This window comes from Nothobranchius furzeri, chromosome 2 (assembly GCF_043380555.1).
Source record: "Nothobranchius furzeri strain GRZ-AD chromosome 2, NfurGRZ-RIMD1, whole genome shotgun sequence".
Taxonomy (NCBI): domain Eukaryota; kingdom Metazoa; phylum Chordata; class Actinopteri; order Cyprinodontiformes; family Nothobranchiidae; genus Nothobranchius; species Nothobranchius furzeri.
The window spans coordinates 98,111,674-98,133,257 of record NC_091742.1 but is presented as its reverse complement, the minus strand read 5'-3'; the positions used below and the strand labels follow the sequence as shown (position 1 = coordinate 98,133,257).

Genomic DNA, 21,584 nt, shown 5'->3' with positions numbered 1-21,584 from the left:
CGATCGACACGTCTGACGGTCTGTCATTTTTGAGAGACCTTTTTATCACGATTCACAGCTCTGCTGTTGAATTTCTGCCTCTGAATGAAAAGGGAACTTACCCCAGGCGAATGACACACCTTTGTTTGACCTTAACCAATCAGAGTGAGTCATGGTAATATATTAGTGCCCCGCTTGTTTTCACCTGCGTGTGAACAAACATGGCATCGGCTGAGAGCGACAACGAGGTTTTCGTTCCGAAGAGGAACGCCTCGTCCCTTATATGGAACTGGTTTGGTTTTTCACCAGATGACAAAGAGCAGCGAAACGTCATTTGCAAAGTTTGCAAGCAGAGCGTCAAGGCAAGTGATGGCAACACCACAAACTTGTTTAATCACTTGAAGAGAAAGCATCCCAAACAATACAATGAGAGCCAGCTGGCAGCTAAAGCTAAAAAGCCTGCGGCTGCAGCGGCTAGTGCTTCTTCCAGGCAGCAAACGCCAACAGAAACACTCACAAAACTCACTCCCTACGACAGAGACAGCAGACGATGGAACAGCATGACAGATGCAGTGACGTACCACTTGGTTAAAGATTTGTGTCCCGTGCGAACAGTAGGAGTGGGATTTAAGAAAATGAAAAAACATTGGATCTGCGCTACGAGTTTTCCAGCCGCAAGTACTTTTTCGAACATCGCCATTCCACGCATGTACGCTGAATGCAAAGTGAGAGTTGCAGAAAATATTCAGAATGCGCAGTTTTTTGCAACCACAAGCGACCTCTGGTCCAGCCGCACATCAGAGCTGTATTTGAGCTTAACTATCCACTACATGAGCAACTGGGAGCTACATAGTGCAACACTGCAAACAACCTACTTTCCAGAAGACCACACAGGAGAGCACATCGCAGCGGGTCTGAGGGAGGCTCTTGAAACATGGGGCCTTATAGAGGAAAACATGACTTGCATGACAACAGACAGTGGATCTAACATGGTGAAGGCCCTGGACCTGAATGGCTGGACACGACTGGAAATGCTTTGGCCACAGATTACATCTTGCAATAGGTGGGTTTTAGGCTTGGGCAGTATCCAAATTTGAATACCGTCTAACTCTCACTTAAATTTACCCCGGCATACGGTATTACTGTTAATACTTAAAAAGTGTGAGGTAAGCCTCAAGTGGACCTTCACCTTTCTGAATCCGAATACCAAACAATTACTAAAAAATAACAACGCAACTCACATACTATTAACAACATTTATTAACACAAAAAATGCAGCTTATAAACAAGTGCAAAGAGTCAACAGTCCAACAGCAATAAATCAACATAAAAACCCAGGACCGCTGTTGTGCGCAAATCAAGTGACCAACTTATCAACGAGCAGCGTGAAGCAGTGCAAATAGGCCGTAACAGTCAACAAGAGTTGGGTAACCATAAACATTGAAATTATAAAAATGATTGCAACCAAAACAACTGCATTAAAATTATAAAAAGATAACTCCCTCACACGGCCACACGCGCGCGCACACGCACACGCACACACACACACACACACACACACACACACACACACACACACACACACGAGTGTGAACATTACGGCATGTTGCAGCAAATCTAGTTAAGATTTCTCGCCAGAAAAACCAGCATGTTTACTTTTTCTGGGTTCAAGTTTGCACGTTGTGGACCAACAACTTTACCTGCGGTGCTGAAAACCCACTCCGATGGTGAGCTGGTGGCACAAATACATAGATACCTCCGGGCCAGTCGTGGCATCTGGGGAAAACGACTGCCAGCATATTTCCACCAGAGAAGAGGGTCTTCGTCCCCTTGAATAACAGGTTCCAAACAGTACACTGTTATTTCAGCTCCAGCTCGTTGCTCTGCGCTGACGGGACCCTCCGGCGCAGCGTCAGCGGCTCGTTTTTGCAGGAGAGCCCTCAGAGACATCTTTTTGCGTGGGGGATCAGGTTGTGCTCGTTCCTCTATGGTTCAGATGGCCACTGCTTCTGGTGCTGCTTGCCCCTCTAAGCTCACGTTCTCAGCCTGTAATTCAGCTTTGATTTCAGCCAGTGCGTTGTCATCAAGCTCATATCTGCCACGGTAACGAGGATCGAGGAAAGTGCATTTTCACATTAATTTGTGCACTGAATCAGATTGTCGGCTGCACGTAACTGGTGGTGGACTTCAGGGCCGTGCAGAGATCTTTGACGGGGCGGGTGCTCAAAGTAAAAAAAGGGGCACTTATAGAGCAATCCAATAAGTTGGAAAATTCAGATAATGGGACCCTTGGGTTCAAACAACATAATAAAAATATATAAATTAGTGTCATTAGTGTTAATGTTAGTTCATAAATAATAGTTTTAGTTTTTAAAGCTGACTTATATCTAGAGATGTTACAACCACATTTTTGCCCCTGATCCGAGTCCAAGTTGTTTGATTTTTGATTATCTTCCAATACTGAGTCCTGTTCTGATACCAGGTGGTGATGCAACGCATTATAAAAGAAGAAAGAAGTCGTCCTTCTGTCTGTATTTGTCATTTTGTTATTTTAGCCTGAAAAGGTCACTCATTCAGGAAGTACATTTAACAGAAATCAAGATACTTTATTGCTATTGCACAGGTGTACAACCAAAGATATGTTGTGCTTACTAAAGACAGCTCTAGTAAGAGGTAGTAAAATAAATGTAAAATAAATGCAACCACAGAGACTTATCCAGTGTGATCTACAGCTATGTTAGCTGAGATCTTTTTCCTGTCAGTAGAAAATTCTTGATCCCATTCCATGATCTCACTGAACTCAACACTAAACATGAGAGCTCTGCTACCAACCTAACAACAACACCCTTTACACAAAGGCACCATCATCCCATACGTGGCAGGAGTCGCAGAGAAACTTAGAAGAATCTTCTCTAAACACAACATCCCGGTAAACTTTAACCCAACAACACCCTCAGACAGAACCTGGTCCATCCAGAAGACAAAACACCCAAACAGAAGCTCAGTGGGGTCGTTTATGCAGTCCAGTGTAGGAGCACTGTCCAGATGTTTACCTTAGAGAAACTAAACAACAAGTACACAAGAACATAACACAACACAGGAGAGCCACCTCTTCAGGTCAAAACTCAGCAGTCCACCTTCACCTGAAGGACAAGGGACACACCTTTGAAGATGACAAAGTCCACATTCTGGAAAGAGAAGATAGATGATTTGAGAGAGGAGTAAAAGAAGCTATCTATGTAAAAACGTGAAAACCCCACTTTAAATAGGGGCGGGGCTTAGATTTCACCTTTCCAGAACCAATAATGCAGCTTTGGTCAGGGTCAATTTTACTTACAGAGCGCATTTACAGCAGCAAAGCTACACCAAAGCGCTGTACAAGATACAACAAAACAACAATAAAAACCTAAAATAAGATGAGCACACAACAGTCACAATCTATGATAAAACTGTTAAAAACTATTAAGATGCTCATGTCAGCCTGCATTAAAAGCCAAATCAAAAAAATTGCATCTTAAGAAGGGATTTAAAATGCTCTAGACTCTGTGTGGTCCTGATGTTGAGAGGTAGCTTGTTCCACAATTTGGGCCCAACCACAGAGAACGCTCTGTCGCCGCGAGTCTTTTGGCGGGTTTTTGGAACTGTTAAAAGAGCTTGAGAGCTGGACCTCATGGTTCTGGCAGGGACGTAAGCGGACAGCAGCTCAGAGATGTAAACTGGGGCCAGGCCATGAAGGGATTTAAAAACAAAAAGTAAAATTTTGGAACGGATCCTGTAAGACAGGGGTGTCAAACTCAAACTCACAAGGGGCCGAAATGAAACTCTGGGACGGAGTCGAGGGCCAAACTTAATATTTTTTGAAAAAGTGACGGCAAATTTGCATGTTTTCTTTATCAACATATATGCAATTTTGAACCTTTAAATTTGGAAACAAACATATTTCTGCATTAACACTGAATGTGGAATAACCAAATGACACACGAGTAAGTCAGTTACAAATAAAACACATCAGTGGTATTCATTACTTGTGGTATAATCAGCATTTTATAAATCTATTCAGGATTTATGTTTTCTTGTTTATTCATTTTTCTTATTTTTTATTCTCCTTTTTTCTCCTGTAATACGTGTCATCGCTGCTGTGACGTCTAGCTTTCCCCACTGAGGAACAATAAAGGGATTTTCTATTCATCTATCTGCAGCCTTTCCACTTCCTGTTTACTGTAGGTTAAATCTTTTCTCACGGGCCAACAACAAAATAAAAATATCATTTTATCTTAAATGAAAATGCAACATCTCACCTGTTAACTTTCATGTTTTGGAGCAGAAAAAGAGCATAAGACCAACATATTTAAAGCTCAGTTTGCTCCACTGGTTTACTGTGATGCTCACCTGTTCCAGCCAGATACCTGCATCATGGGGTTGATCTGAGCTGAGGAGGAGACTCCTGTTGTTTTGTTCATCTTCATCATAATAATGACAACATTAGATGACAACAGGTGCTCACCTTATAGGTTTGTGCTGATGAACATGTCTGAGCAGCTTGACCGCGTTGTTGTGTGTCGGGGAGGAAACACGACAGCAGACACAGAGCCGTGCTGGTTTGAGCGTGTCGCTGCTCGCTGGAGTTATATCAGCTCTGTCTGGAAGTTAGTTTGAAAACTTTCTCTTTAAGTCGTGAACACATTACTGAGCGGCTAGAATCTCAGTTTCTGGGCTTCAACGTCAGAAAACAGCTGAGTGAACTCGGCGCTGAGTGAGAGGAGTGTAGTTTGCCCGAGACAGCGGAGCTGCAGACACCCAACTACCTCCGCATCCGGCCCGCGGGCCTTGACTCTGACATATGTGCTGTAAGAGACAGGAAGCCAATGGAGAGAGGTCAGAACCGGGGTTATGTGATCCCACTTGCTGGTTCCAGTCAGCAATCGAGCTGCTGCATTTTGGACCAGCTGAAGTCGGTGTAGGGAGGACTGGTCCAGGCCAGAATACAGGGAGTTGCAGTAGTCCAATCGGCAAGACACGAACAGGTTGATGACATGTTCGAGGACATTAGCAGGAAGGTATGGCTTCACCTTTGCTATCTGCCTTAAATGATAAAAACCTTATTGGACCACTGCACTCACCTGTCTGTAAAGATTAAAAGAACCGTCTAAAAACACACCGAGGTTTTTAACACCGAGTTTTAGAAAACCAGAACAAGGACCAAGAGGACCAACAGGACCAACAGCGTTGTTTAAAAGATTAGAACTTTTTTTGAATCTCATTCAGTTTCAGTCTAGGTCACACCTTCCTGCATCTAATCAACACGATGACTCACCATCAATAGAGGCTAATGACTCATCAGGAGATGGAGAGGCGGGGTACTCAGAGTAGTTTCTGCTCTTTAAATAACAACAGACCGATACAGCTTATGAGTTTGACTCTCCCATATTCCAGTTAGAAATGACAAAGCTCCTCAGAGGAGAAGTGAAATGTTTTAAAGAAACCAAAGAAGTCCAGTTGCCTTCATCTGAACTCTTTGGAGTAATAGTCAATAATAAAAAATACATAATAAAGTAATAAAATGTATATAATTATGCTCACATTCACTTTTACCATCTCTTTGTGGGAGGTGGAACATTTATCACGTTTAACCCTCTTATGACCATAAATATAACTGTTTTTTTTTTGTTTTATAGATTTAAAATTGTAATAAAAGTGTAAAATGTTTGTAACTCAGCTCCTTTTTTCAGAACAACCTCAGCTTTCAGTGTCTGGTTTGTATTTGTGTTTATGTTTATTAAAGTCTGTAAAACTGCAGCTTAAATAAAAAAAAACAGATTTGAATTTTCTTTACATTTATTACTAAACAGGAACTTCAAAATGACGAGCAAACTATGTCAAAAGACCTACCGGTATTTAAACTCAGAACTGTGTTGCAAACACTCAGAAAACAGTGTGACCCCTGACCTCATGTTAACCAGTTTAATGACTGCAGCCTGTCTGTGACCACAGGTCTACGCTCTGGTCCAGAGAACGGAATACAGTAAAATAAATACTAGGTATCATAAAATAACACTCATGGGCTACTTCACAGCTATAGCTACATTTCTACCAGCATTATGAAGATCAATAAGCAGATAAAAGGTTAAATCTAAACATTTCATTACAAAAGGTAAACTAATAAAATTCTGCACTGATAACATTATATTTTCAGCTAAATAAATATTTATTGTAAGTATAAATAATGCTGGAATGAAGCTGAATCATTTAGTAAACAGTTGAGTGTTCAAATAAAAACCAGTGTGACTTTAATCCGTCCCTCCTCATGTCACCATCTACAGAAACAGCCTTCTGGGACACCTGACCAACCAGGTGGATTTTATTTGTGACGTTTCCATAGCTTTATAAAAGCTGCTGATGAAGATGATCAGATCATCTCCTCCTTTCGGTTCTCTGCTCTCCCGTCGCGGTTCGCTCCGTTTCTTTCTGTGACGCTGCAAAGCTAGTTTCCTTCTAATAGCTATTTTTGGAGTAACATGAATTACATCATGTAATACCTCGTTGGAAAGCTCGTTTTATGTACTTTTAGAAACCGTTTCAAGTATTTTTATTCGATTAGTAATTCAGAAGTTATGACCCGGAGAATCTAGAGTGAGACACATCCGTGATTCTTTGTGAGTTTCTTCAACACTTCAGGAGAAGTCTCTCTCATGTCTCATTTTCTGTCCCAGACATGCAGCTACCTGACTCTGCTCCACACACACTAACCACGGACTCAAACACACGTAAACAAAAGCTCTGATATTAAAATCTGTCCAGCTGACGTGAAGCAGGCAGAAAAAAAACTTACAGGTAGATGAACGCAGACTCCTGTCCGCAGGGAAAACACCGGTCTGTCGTCTCCATGGCTACAAGGTAGATCGACAGCAAGGACAACCAATCACACGTTAGTATGATGCGGCAGAGCCAATCAGTGAGCTTGTAGGCGGGTCTAAGGGAAAATAGCCTTCAGCTTGAGGCGGCTGCCTCCGCATGGTCCTAGTGCCCGATTTGTATCACAGTATAACAGTTTTGTACGTAAAATCTGACGAATGACCGGAAAAAGGGCACTTTGGGCACTTCGGACAAAAGGGGCAGGGTCTCAAGCACCCTCCGCACCCCCCTCTGCACGTGCCTGCAGTCAAATCGGGACCCCCCAGTGGGGCCGAAATTCACCAGAAACTGACCACCTCAGTCCACATGGTATCATCCTAAGCTAAAATCAAGACCACACACACATGTGAGGTCAGCATACAAACAGGACGAAGAAGGCTGGGCCCCCTCCAGTTACACAGTTACAAAATACTGAGATGGACAGAAAATGCCCTGAGACATTCTTTTATGTGTTAAAAAGGACCATGATATACAGGAAAAAACCTAGCATTGCGTTCCCCCTGAATGTAACTGTTTGAACAACAAAAGATAAAATAATAACAATAAACACAATGTCATATCAAAAGACCTGAGTAAGATGCCAGTAACTCAAAAGTCAATTAGTGAGTTAGAATTGTGACTCAGTTTATCAATAAACCACATCAAAGCATATTCATAAACTCATGTTCCGTGATATATTAAACTAACCTACACCACTAATTAAAATAACTAGGGCCGGGACTTTAACGCGTTAATCACGATTAATTAATTAGAAAAAAATAACGCGTAAAAAAAATTAACGCATTTAATTGCAGCTTGCATTTCAAGCACGGCAGAACCTTTGTCATTGCACGATTTCCTCGTAGACTGAATATCACTGACGCACACAACAATGCACAGTGCTAATGGCTACTAAAACTGAATAAAAACAGAAAGAAGTTGCCTTGCTTGGACTGATGCAGGGTTTAGGAAACACGTCCGCCTCTTTTCTTAACTTGGAAAAAAAAAACTTCCAGACAACGGAGTCCGTGTCGCGGACATTTTTCAGAGATCGTCTCTGCTACGGCTGCCCGGTGGCAACGGGAACTTTACAAAAGTTGCGGTAAGCTATATTTTTAACATTTATGTAACATCTGTGCAGCGCTGAAAGCACCAGACAGAATAATTCTGTGCCCTAACAGTAGTTTATGAAAGTAGTCAGACAAACGAGAGGCACCTGGCTGCCGCTGGGAGAACGCTCCGTGTCCTCACTACTCTGTAAACAATCACAAACAACGTGTCTTAAAGTTGAAAACAGAAGTTTAAGTTAAAACAGAAACACTCTGAAACTTTTCTGATGATTTTCTAAACAATTCTGTCGGGGAATTATATGTTTTTGAGACGAGTCTCTGTCTAAACATCATCGCATGCATTACTATCATTAAGCAGCGAGGTGTGCTGAAGCTGTCATCAGCTAAGGGGCGGATGCTTAAGTGCATCAGGGGCAGCGAGGAACGAGGAAGTTGTGATCAGGCTGGAGATCACACCAGATTTGCTGCTGCAGGCGTGAATCTGCGGGTCTGCAGCATCCCCTTCTTAACATGACATCAGAACTTCCCATGTAAGGAAGGTCCGCTCACCTGTTCGTCAGATCATTATTTCCTCGCCATGATCTTTTATCTTCCCATCATCCTCCAGTCATCCATCTGGAACCAGTTAGTGTTCCTGATCATTCTCAGAATATGCCATGCCTGCTCTGGTGTTAAAAGTTAGTACATTTAAGTCCTAGATCATATTTGTGCCTGTTCTACTGTCATTTTGAAGAACCATATTGGCACCGCAGATGGGTGAACAGAGGGGAGTTCCAACAGCATCCCTTGGCTCCTGTCCAGTGGCTGAGGTCCGAAGGGCCCAGGTGAGCATGTTTTTGTTCATTTTTGTGGCCTCTGTCACTGGGCAGGGGTCGGGCGGGGCTGTCCTCCTGTTCTGATAATACTATAAATATCAGTTGGAGAGGGGATTCATGTCTGATAGTGGTGAAAAATATTCACACGTGTGAAGTCAGCTGTGTCATTTTGATGACGGACAAATTTTAAGTGTCAAATTAAAAGGTGGGACAGCAAATTGGAATAGAATTTTAACAGCTGATGGTTCTGAGAGGTCGACACTCTTTAATCCAGTCTGCTGACTCGGTTTGAGCAGAGACGGGGATCTTGAAGAAAAAGCGCTGAAGTTGTGAGAGATAAGCTTTGCTGTAGTTCGGCTATCCCCGGGGAGTGGTAAATTTAAGAGTTTTTTGGCAAAGCATGTAAAAAAACAGGGTCCGTGAGCTCGGGACGACCTGTACGTTGTAGTTTGCGGCAAAAATGCTGTAAAAACAGTTTCCGGGAGCTCGGGATTCTGTAGTTCTGTAGTTCTGTGTGTATGAGGCGCATCAAGAGGCTGCGTATGGCTCTGGATTGAAAGTGTGTGAATGTTTGTGCACTGAGTGCAGAATGCAAGACGTGTGAGTGTGAAGGCTTGATGCGGTACCAGAAAATAAATAAATAAGATAAATAAGAGCTTTAAAAGTTGCAACTCGCATATGTAAAGTTCACTGCAGTGCTAAATTTTAATGTTTGAAGTTACGCAAAATTCAAATTCTGCAATCCTGTTCTGATCAGTCTGAACAGAATACCAAAAGTTAATAAATAAAAGGTTTTTAAAGTAACATATATATATATATATATATATATATATATATATATATATATATATATATATATATATATGTAGTATACAAGCGTGATAATCATTTTTTGGGGGGTGAAGTAGCCTGGAGATTAAAAGGGTAAAAAAACAAGAAATACAAGGAAAGTTGTAAATGACAGCTTTATTTGAGAAATATATAGAAATATATAGATATAATATATAGATATACATTTATTGAAAGTCAGACAGCTGCTAAACAGTAAGATCGAAACAGATCTGTAGAAAATAAATATATAAACTGTTTCTGAGCGCTCTCAAAAAATTGCAATTTGGCTTGCTCTAGTGGTTGCATAGGACCTGCTTAAAAGCATAGTAAGCATTAAATTCTGAAAATTACCAGTGCAGTGTTACACAAATTCTGTGCTTAAAAAACAAATACACGAATAAAAGCTGTTAATGGAGCTCCTGCCAATTTGGTGTAAAGTAGGAAAAGTAAGTGCCAATTTGGGTCAGTTAAATTTAAATTAGGAGAAAACAGAATAATAATGGTCCAGTTGGAAATAAGATACTAAGAAAAGATAAGGTAAACAGACATTTATATATATATATAAAGAGAATAAATAAGTGACGGACTGACTTATTTTTGTTTAAAAGACTGTGACAAACAGAAAAAATGTTGTTTGTGCCGTTGTGTGTGAGTGGATGTGAGTGGTTTTTTTTGCATGTGAAGTAAATGCTGCTTTGGCTGGATCTTCTGTTGAATGACGCAGTGTTTAATAGAGACAGCTGATGGAAACACATGGTGTGGTCCAGGCTTTGCCCGACTGAAAAACAATAGAAAAATAATTTATAGTTAGTGCGATGACAAGAAAATCGTTTAAAATATAAAAGTTGCATGGTTGTGGTCATACAAAGGAGGTATTTTATCTGCTTTTGAGCCGTGAGGGCTGAAACTGGACTTTGGACTCTCTCTATCATTTATCTATGTTTGCTTTTCTGTAAATGGAGTCTGTCACTCTATCTCTCTTTTTCTCCTGCCTGCGCACACACACATGGTGAAACCAAGGCTTGCTTGCTTTCTGTGCTGTGTAACATGCAGTTTTAAGCAATTTGTGACTTTAGAAAAGATATTTTCTGGTGTTTTGGGCGTACCGTAGGTTCGTGGTTGGTCTCCATGAGATCCTTCCTCTTGGACAGTCAGAGATGAAAATGACTGGAGTGTAGGCCTGGGGACCTGACTCCACCCACTTTTACACACAAGAATCCTGTAGTCTAAAAATAGCACAGGGTGCTGCAGAACAGCAGCTCTGAACTTCTCAGGATCGTCTTTATGAAAACCATAAAATTAACAAATAATCAGTCAGGAAATAAAATATTTGTGCCAGATTGTTTAGTTACACCCACTTATAATTATTTTGCATAGGTTTTGTAAAACTATTGCTGTAAATCTTGCTATAGAAATAAAATCCAATAATTGTCTTGCTTGAACTTTAAGAATCATTAACATTAGTGGCTGGATTTTGAGACGCTGAATAATGAGAAAGAGATAAACTATTATTTCCTGTAACCTGGCTAGAACCTGTACCAGGCTGTTCTATGTTTGCTCTATAGCCTATCCTAGCTTTCTATCATAGCTTATATGATTAACAAAATTTAAATGAAATAGGGGTAAAGTAAATAACTCAGTGCACAACAATTTCTCGGTATTCATCAGGTTTCTTAGTTGACTGAATGACTTCTTATTTCTACAGGTCTTAGGGTACTCAGCGGCAGCGGACAGGAGAAAAACAGTGTTGTTTCAGCTCCTTTGAGTTTCCCAACAGATCTAACCAAACCTGATCCTATATTTTTCTATCAGCTGTAAGTTCTAACGTAGAAAATAATGTTACAAAATATTGAATAATTCTACCTCTCATTCGATAAAAATTATGTTCACATTTTTTCATCTTGTGAAATCTTTAACATAACATTTTTAATTGGCCTTTTGCGGGAGTGACGTTGCGAGAACATTTGGATTTAGCTACAGCCGAAATTGGCTAAATTGAAATTTTGGTTTGACTTAAATTAGATGTCACTGAAGGTAAACAAAGCTATATTCGTGCTGCATGGGAATTGGAGGAAAATAGATGTGGATGTGTCGGTGAGAGGAAAACAAAAATAAAAAATAAATATAAAAAACAAACAGTAAAAAGAGTGTAGGGAAAAATTATTAAAAGAAATTAAACTGGGAGAAATAATCCTTTTTTTTAGGGACTAATGCATGGCCATGAGCTCTGCTGGAAACCCCACATGATATATGTAAAGACATAGATAAAGTAAAATTGTAGGAGGGATGAGAAAGGCGTGAAGCATTTAGATTCTGAAAGCATTATATACACTATAATGTTCACCATTTAATGTAGTAAATGTGTTTTTACTACATTATGAGTAGAAATGCTGATAAAAACTCCCAATTATACAAACAAGTGAAACTGGAAAAATTAGAATCTGGTGCAAAGTCAAATTTATTTCAGTCATTCAACTAGACAGAAAGACTATTTAAAGGCTCAGGAACCCTTTGCAGGCGTTTTCTATTTGTAATTATAAATTTTAGTTGAATTGGGTTTTGTTTCATATCACACAGGGACATTTGAATAATTAAAATGCATATTTTTATTAAAAGCTTTAGTTTACAGTAATAACCATGTCTAATGTTTGATTCTCTGTCTCATAATTTTAAATAAAATTTTACTTTGAGAGCACATTTTCCTGAACGATTAAAATGCGATTAATTGAGATTGATTAATTACAAAGCCTGTAATTAATTAGATTAAAATTTTTAATCAAGTCCCAGCCCAAAAAATAACCCCATCAATGGTTGACAAGACTCATTTGATAAGAAATTTCTAAAGTTATGAAAAGGTCCGAACACCTTTTTAAAGCAGCAATTCAAATCATTATGTCCATAAATCCCACCTGGGTAAGAAGTCTGCTTATGGCAGGTAAACCAAGAAAAACAAAATCACTAGTAAGGATGTCCTTTATTGTTTAAAGATGAGGTGACTTAGGGTCAAAACAAAACATGTAAACAACAGTCACAGAAAAGAAAAGGTAAACATTTATCGACCCAGGACTGAATAAACTCAAACAACATGGACTAGTCATAATATAAAACCATTAGATAAGAAAAAACTGTCTCAGCAACAGAAGAGAACAGAGTTTTAACCATGAACCCTGAATAGGGTAGGAAATCTATTTTCTAACAGGCTGGATCCACTGCGTTTGCTTCAGGGTGAACGAAGGCCAAAATAACAAACAAAAATCTAGCTCTCACAACCCCTAAAACATCATATAATAAAAACCTGAATGCATGTATCTAACCCTAGCTGCCTGACCTATTCAAAACAAGCAAAAGGGTAAAAAAAATGGCAGTTCACCCTTACTGTAGCAGTACTAAACAAAACCTCACTAATGGTTGTACTGCGTTGTGTAGAATTCCAGCACCAAGACCAAAAAAAATTATAAAATAGAATGTGGTGAGAAGAACTCACCGTAAAATTTAAAAATAAGCCTCACAAAATCAGCTCATTACTCCAAAGAAATTGACAAAGATTAAAATTAAACCACTTCTTTCAAAATTAACCAAATTAGTCAAAACCGTAAAAGAAAACAGGTAAAAGAGTTCGTAATATTTGGCTTGGGTGTTTAGACTGCCAATGTAAACATTTGGTTTACATTCCAGAAAGGGACTGATATTGTTAAACTAAGACCATCGGAACCAAAACGTTTGACAAGTTAAATTACCGTAAATCCTCTAATACAGGCCGGTATTCAATTAAAGGCCGGGTCTCCAATTTTGGCCGGTGTCAGAGTCAGCGGAGGTAAATAATGGCCGGTCTCTTATTGTGGCCGGATGGAATGTGGTAACAAGCAAGTACAAGCGTCCCAGCGGCAGGGTTATAGTCCCTAAATCAACCAGCAGGGGGCAGTAGGGGTTCACGCAGACATTTATTAGGCTTTTTCTTCAAGCTTTATAACGCTTCAGACACGATCCTCTATCACGCTCCTACCACACAGAGTCACGGTGTCAGTTAACCATGCTAATTCAACCCGCTCCACAGAACACACATCACCTTCCCTGTGGCTTACATAACACTCACACAACACGCAAATCAGCACATAGGAACTAGCAGAACGATAGGAAACACATATAACACAATACCCAGAATGCACCTGGCTTACAACCCCAGCCAGGTCATTACACTATCAAGTTCAAAGAGAACGTGCTGATTATGCTGCAGAACACTATGGGGAGCAGCAGTAGGGGGTGTATGAACTACAGTAATCCCTCGTTTATCGCGGTAGATGCGTTCCAGACCTGGCCGCGATAGGTGAAAATCCGCGAAGTAGGGACTCCCAGCATGCCCCTCGCGGGGATTCCCTCCACGTCGCATCTACGTCACAAACCGCGGCTATAAACGGAAGTCGCCTTTACAGCTCAGTCATCGTTTCTTCAGATTCATGATCAGAGTTTCCAACCTACCGATCAATCCAACGAACTATCAGCTCATAGTAAGTTATCTTACTTACTTCTGGAAAGCCCGGCATTTCTGTGTCACTTCGTTGACGCTCGAACGCTCGGGGGTTTCCTAGAGCAGCCGGCGTTTCACCGACGCTCTCACTTCCGCGTCTGTGAAACCACGCTCCCTATTGAATTATCGTATGATCACATTCTCTGTGATCAGCAATGCGCTGTGCCAGACCGTAGGTACTGACACGCGATCGTTCATGTCGGTTCAATTCCTTTAATGTTTTCTGTCTTTTATTTGCGCCTGATGCATTTCGCTGCATGCTGTGGAGCGGGGCGGTGCGCGCATCAACTTGTCCTCCAACGCACTGATCACTGATACGGCCGCCAAACAGCGAGCGCTCCGCTGTTTTTGCGGTCGGTAGATATTTTAGAACTGCAGTTCAAAGGTAACTCATGAGGTGAATATATATGAACCCAGGCAGCAGTTTTTCTTTAGGATTGAGAGGAGATGCAGGAAGATAATAAACAGACAGGACAGAAAAATAGTCAAATAAAAACAAGTTAGTTTTTGTACCTGCTGTTGCAACAAACAGACACCATTGAAGGTCATCAGAAGTGAGGAACAGAAAATGAAATAATTATTTTAATGTTTAGAGCAGCAGGAACTCCGAGAGGCTGCAGGCACATCAGTGAGTTTGCGGCTGCTGCGCAGGGGGAGGGGGGAGAGGGCTGAAGCAGAAACTACCGTTGTTAAAAGAAATGTGTTTAACTTTGAAAATGTGGGCACAATTTTAATTGTCAAAAACTCCAGCAAACCATTAGTTCATTTTGCTCAAATAGAAATAGAGGCCTGCCTCTAATACTGGCCCTCCTTCCAATAAAGGCCTGGAGCTTGATGAGCTTGAGTCAAATACAGGCCCGGGCCTGTATTAGAGGATTTACGGTAAATGATTCATTCCCCCTGATGACACATGACCTGGGCCATGTGCCACCAGAGCGGCAGCTTTAAAAAGAACAGGTTTACCAAATGAATCACATCCATCATATCTGAGACCCACTTCTCTGACTGTTCTCCAGGTTTGAACAGGTGCATCCTTTCAGCCGGCAGAGCGGAAGGAGCAGCTGCAGCTGAACCTGCCACTTCACCAGCTCCCCGATACGACGGGGGAGTTGGCCCAAGGGATAAATCATCGCATAGTTTTCTGAAGACGGATACATCCTTCCCTGCTTTGCCTTCGTTATCTTTTTGTTTCCCCTTCTCTCTGTCTTTTCTGTTCTGACTGCCCACCCGTCTTATCTGCCTCATCTCGCTGTTTCTCCCTTCCTCTGTCTTTTGATTTAGTATTCCCCATCGTATCTAAGATGTTTTGTTTACTGGTTTAGTAAAACACGCTGGAAGAACTCCGATTAGTTCTAGTATGAAAATTATTAGAAAGACAATCAGACTGCTTATGAGGGCGTATAGTAAAATAATTCTTTCAGATAACATTTGGCAGCCACCGAAACGAATTAACGCTTCCCTCGTTCTTTCTCACACACACACAGCAAGACCACTCTCAAAGGAACACACACACACACACACACACGGCGAACTGGCAGCCGAACCTCCCTCAGCGAACCGGCAGCCAAACCTGTCACACGTAACACTCTCAAAGTCCCCGATACATGCACACCCCCACACACACACATTAAAGATAAACAAATCCACCCCCTCACAGAAAGGAAACTTTCCCTGGTTCTTGGTATAACAGAGAAAAGCTCCGTCTGGACTTCACTAGGGAGCTTTCGTGATAACAGAACTGCAGACTTACAAGGTCGAACCTCCCTGCCAGAGGCACAGAATAATAACAAAATATGAACATGGAATAAACCTTCGTTTCAATTAAAAAACACCAGATGGTACCAGGACAAAATCATTTTCCATGCATCTAATACTGTTTTTATCCAACAGTCAGTATCAGACTATCAGTCTTGTCACTGATATGTAACTTAATATTACAAAAACCTATAAAAATTGATTATAACTAATAAAAACTAAACTGAAACTAAAAAGTAGATGAAACTAAAACTAAACAGAACAAAAACAAACCTTGAAAATAAAGACTAATGAAAAATGCTAAACAATTCAAATATTGTCCAACCACAGTTTATGTATATTAAAATGTAAAATTCCCAGCTAAATTAGAATAAACGACTAAAACTATCAATGAAAAAAGATTAATTTGTTAATAGACTACATAGAATTTTATTCAAAGAAAGAAAAAAATCTCGGTGTGCCTTTAACAGAGCTTTGGAATTAGCTTATGTGTTCAATGAGTTGGTGACATTTTTTCAGTGTGGTGGTCTCTGGTAGGATTGAATACCTCGTAAATGGTTCTCAGGGGGAACAATTATACTGTTGCACCATTTCTCAGACCTAAAATTTTCTCACATCACAGCTGAGCTTTAGACCCTGTCCAGACGTAGCCGGGGATCTGCCAAAACGTAGATATTTTTCTATGTTTTGGCCTGTCATCCACACGAAAACGGAGTTTTTTCACATGAAAACGGATCTTTTTAAAAACTCCGGCCAAAGTGAAGATCTGCGTTTTCTCCGTTTTGGGTGTCTGCGTGTGGACAGACAAAATCGGAGTTTTAAGGGCTGCAATGTCACTTTCCGCAACAAAAAATGCTGACATCACGTGTGCGACCTGTGTTTACACTAGCCGACAGCATGGATGCCCTCAGAGCTGCGCTCACTTTATCAATTGTCCAAGCGCTTTTTGCTTGTTTGTTTTTGCAAGCGGAATTACTGCTCCTTGCGGAAGACCACAGACGAAGGACGAGGTTAAGAACGGGGGAAGTACTGCCGCCTACAGGTCTGGCATGTCCTGAACAACGTGTTTATCCGGGTACGTGTGGACAGTTTTTTTTTTAAACGAGGTGGTGTGGATACAAGTTTTTGGAGGGGCGGATATTCGTTTATAAAAAAACCTGGCTACGTGTGGACTAGGCCTTAGACAGCGGGTTTTGGAGTCTTATTTCGTGATATGTGGACATCTCGCCCCAGATTGGATAACAGCAATGCAACTCTACCACCGACTTGCAACATGGATATTTTATCTCTCAAATTACACGAGCCTGGAGGACCTTCTGCTGTGAGGTGTAGTTGCTAATGCTGACAGTTAGCTTAAACTAGCCGAGACGTCCACTGCTGATTACTGGACGTTAAAACAACAAGTCTTCCCTGTCGTGAATCAAGATCGTCAAGTCCATAAATGCCAATTCACAGTGTGACATAGATCTGTGAGGATTTTCAAATACATGAGTTTCATCTATTTTCTATCAGAAGCTAATGCAGGAGAAAGGTGTAGGAGACTATTTTCATGTTCAGCCTGCATGAAAAACTCAGAGTGGTCAATTATAATTACAAAAAGGTAAAGAAAATATCTGGCTAAATTTCATACAGACCAAACATGGAAAATACTTTTCACTTGTTTTGAGTTCTCATGTGATAACTCAAGTTACTACTGACAGTAAAACATTTACCACAAGTGTTAACTGGATATGGCTTCTCACCTAGCGATGGGTACCGAATTCGGTGCTTTTTAAGGTACCGACCGAATTCCATAGTACCGACTGAATACCGATTCACTAGCCTGGCAAGCCAGACTAAATAAATGTATTATTTAGTCTGGCCACGCTCCATTGACGGCTTTCGGTTGTGGGGCGGGTTCTACCGTTGTCTTTCAAATGATCTCCGCATTCCACTGGACAATGAATGTGACATACTCTTGTTTCACTCTGTTGCATCATCCCACCCACCAGGCATATAGAGTGCCCTGATTGGCCCACAAAGCGGATAAAGCTCTGTGATTTGTTCACTAAGCAGATAGAGCACTATGATTGGCCCACCATTATGGACCAATCACAGCTCTTTATGTGGGCGACGGTGGCACAGGAGTTAAGTGCTTGCCCCGTAATCGGAAGGTTGCAGGTTCGAGCCCCGCTCAGTCTGTCGCTGTCGTTGTGTCCTTGGGCAAGACACTTAACCCACGTTGCCTGCTGGTGGTGGTCGGAGGGACCGGTGGCGCCAGTGCTCGGCAGCCTCGCCTCTGTCAGTGCGCCCCAGGGCAGCTGTGGCTACATTGTAGCTCATCCCCACCAGTGTGTGAATGTGTGTGTGAATGGGTGAATGACTGATTGTGTTGTAAAGCGCCTTGGGGGGTTTCAAGAACTCTAGAAGGCGCTATATGAAATACAGGCCATTTACCATGTGTTTGAAACCCCTCTAGAGAGCTGTGATTGGCTAGCCAGAGTCCTGGTAGGAGCTGCTGAGGTTCCAATGGAGCATGCCTAGACCATTCTTTGCAAAGCAAGAATTTGGTCTAGTTCACTAGGCTACCGATTCACATCATTTGAAACTGTGCCTCGTTTCGGTACCCGTCCTTCATAACGAGAACTTGCCTAGACAGCTGCGCATGCGCAAGAGCGTTATGTCGTCACTCGCTGCGAGCCAGTTGTAAACAGAACAGCATGGTAGAAAAGAACGCACGCTAAAGCTTGGGTCCATTTCACTAAATGTGATGGGTAACTGGGTGATGATGAAACCAGCGACAACGATCTAAGTGAGACATCCTCATCTTAATCTGCTCCTGTAGGTAAATAAAATGTTTAAGATAACGTTAACTTGATATGTTAGCTTCCATTCAACTAATGGTGGGTTTGCTTTCTCCTCAGAACTCCAATTTTCCGACTAAAAGGACATGAACACGCTCTAAAGTTTGGCTTCACTTTACTAAATGTGACGGGTTATTGGGTGTAGATGAAACCAGCAACAATGATCCAAGTGTGAGGCATCATTGTTTAAATCTGCTCCAGCAGCTAAATAAACTGTTTAAGATAATGTTAGCTTGATATGTTAGCTTCCATTGCCACCATTGTTATCAGCTAATGGTGCGTTCGCTTTCTCCTGGAAATTCTAACTTCCCAGTAGGAAAAATCAAATGAAAAAGGACGGCAAAAGGAATGAAGATACACAGTAAATTTAGTTCACAGTAAAGATGTTTGCTTCAGTTTAATTATCAGCTTATAAAACTACAAGGTCGATGTTAAACTACAAACAGTTGAATGTTATTTATCGTGATATTTATCAAATATGGTTATATATTGAGAAAATATATATATTTAATTATAAAAGAATTAAAATATTAAACACTCAAAAGTATCTAAAATTGGTACCGTTAAGTACCGGTATCGATTCCTAGGTACCGGGAATTAGTACCGAATCGATTCAAATGTCAACGGTACCCATCCCTATTCTCACCTGTGTGAGTTCTCATGTGATAAGTCAAGCCACTACTGGCAGTAAAACATTTACCACAAGTTTTACATGGATATGGCTTCTCACCTGTGTGAGTTCTCATGTGTTTAGTCAAGATATTACTGGCAGTAAAACATTTACCACAAGTTTTACATGGATATGGCTTCTCACCTGTGTGAGTTCTCATGTGTTTAGTCAAGTCACTACGGACAGTAAAACATTTACCACAGGTGTTACATGGATATGGCTTCTCACCTGTGTGAGTTCTCATGTGTTTAGTCAAGTCACCACTGGTAGTAAAACATTTACCACAAGTGTTACATGGATATGGCTTCTCACCTGTGTGAGTTCTAATGTGTGTAGTCAAGTCACTACTGGCAGTAAAACTTTTACCACAAGTGTTACATGGATATGGCTTCTCACCTGTGTGAACTCTCATGTGTTTAGTCAAGGTACTACTGGCAGTAAAACATTTACCACAAGTGTTACATGGATATGGCTTCTCACCTGTGTGAGTTCTCATGTGTTTTGTCAAGACACTACGGTTAGTAAAACATTTACCACAAGTGTTACATGGATATGGCTTCTCACCTGTGTGAGTTCTCATGTGATAAGTCAAGTTACTACTGACAGTAAAACATTTACCACAAGTTTTACATGGAAATGGCTTCTCACCTGTGTGAGTTCTCATGTGTGTAGTCAAGTCACTACTGGCAGTAAAACATTTACCACAAGTGTTACATGGATATGGCTTCTCACCTGTGTGAGTTCTCATGTGTTTAGTCAAGGTACTACTGGCACGAAAACATTTACCACAAGTGTTACATGGATATGGCTTCTCACCTGTGTGAGTTCTCATGTGTTTAGTCAAGACACTACTGTTAGTAAAACATTTACCACAAGTTTTACATGGGAATGGCTTCTCACCTGTGTGAGTTCTCATGTGTTTAGTCAAGATATTACTGGCAGTAAAACATTTACCACAAGTTTTACATGGATATGGCTTCTCACCTGTGTGAGTTCTCATGTGATAAGTCAAGTTACTACTGACACTAAAACATTTACCACAAGTTTTACATGGATATGGCTTCTCACCTGTGTGAGTTCTCAGGTGTTTAGTCAAGACACTACTGGCAGTAAAACATTTACCACAAGTTTTACATGGATATGGCTTCTCACCTGTGTGAGTTCTCATGTGTTTAGTCAAGACACTACTGTTAGTAAAACATTTACCACAGGTTTTACATGGATATGGCTTCTCACCTGTGTGAGTTCTCATGTGTTTAGTCAAGACACTACTGGCAGTAAAACATTTACCACAAGTTTTACATGGATATGGCTTCTCACCTGTGTGAGTTCTCATGTGTGTAGTCAAGTCACTACTGGCAGTAAAACATTTACCACAAGCGTTACATAGATATGGCTTCTCACCTGTGTGAATTCTCATGTGACGACATAAACAAGACTTGTGACTGAAAGATTTTCCACAGAGCTTACAATAAAATGGCCTCTCACCTATGTGAGCCCTCTTGTGCTTTTTCAGTGTCTGAACATCTACATTGTCTCTGTGATCTTCGCTTCGCAGACGTCTTTTATTACGTGTCAGTTCTTCATTGCTGTTTGATTCTGAGTTTTCTTTCTTGCATCCACCCTGATCTTGGTTCTCTGCTTCTGTAGAATTCTGACTCAAGGGTTGCTTCCTGTTGGGTTCTGGATCATGGCAGTCTGTTTCGTTAGAAGGATAAGTCCCTACGAAGGTTACATGTTTTTGCTTAAAAAGGAACTGCCCTTCATGCTGATGGATATAGAGTTCTGGCTGGTCCTCTGTGATCAGTAGATCTTCTGGTTCCTCCTGGTCCAAACTGGAGGTTGACACTTGGTCAGAGAGCTGCTGGTCAGTCAGAACCTCTTCTTTTTCCCAGATATGATGCTGTGGAAGTTCTGGACAGGTAAAAAGAAAAAGAAAAATGTTGAGTAATGTGGCAATTAAAAATGTTCCAATGAAGGCAGGAAGTTCAAGGCTCTAGAATGGGATGATTCTGGTCACAAATGTGACTCCATTTCTCAATGGTGCACCTAAATATCTACACTCAGGTTGCACCAGATGAAGAGTTAGAGAGATGCTGGTCTGTGAGAACCTTCTACTGTGGAAGCTCTGGACAGGTTAAAGTAAAACTGGAAAATGTTGAGTGACGTAACAATTACAAAAAGAATATATATATATATACCACC

At 41.0% G+C, this 21,584-nt stretch overlaps 1 protein-coding gene across 1 annotated transcript in view; it reads right to left on the bottom strand.

Moving 5' to 3' along the window:
• Positions 1-17,660: 17,660 nt before the first annotated feature.
• The window catches only part of LOC129154097 (zinc finger protein 850), a 244,280-nt gene continuing 240,356 nt past the window's right edge, over positions 17,661-21,584 (bottom strand). Inside the window, 1 exon segment of the mRNA XM_070542432.1 lies at positions 17,661-21,293. Within this exon segment, the coding sequence (XP_070398533.1) occupies positions 19,330-21,293 (1,964 nt within the window). The 3' untranslated portion in view covers positions 17,661-19,329.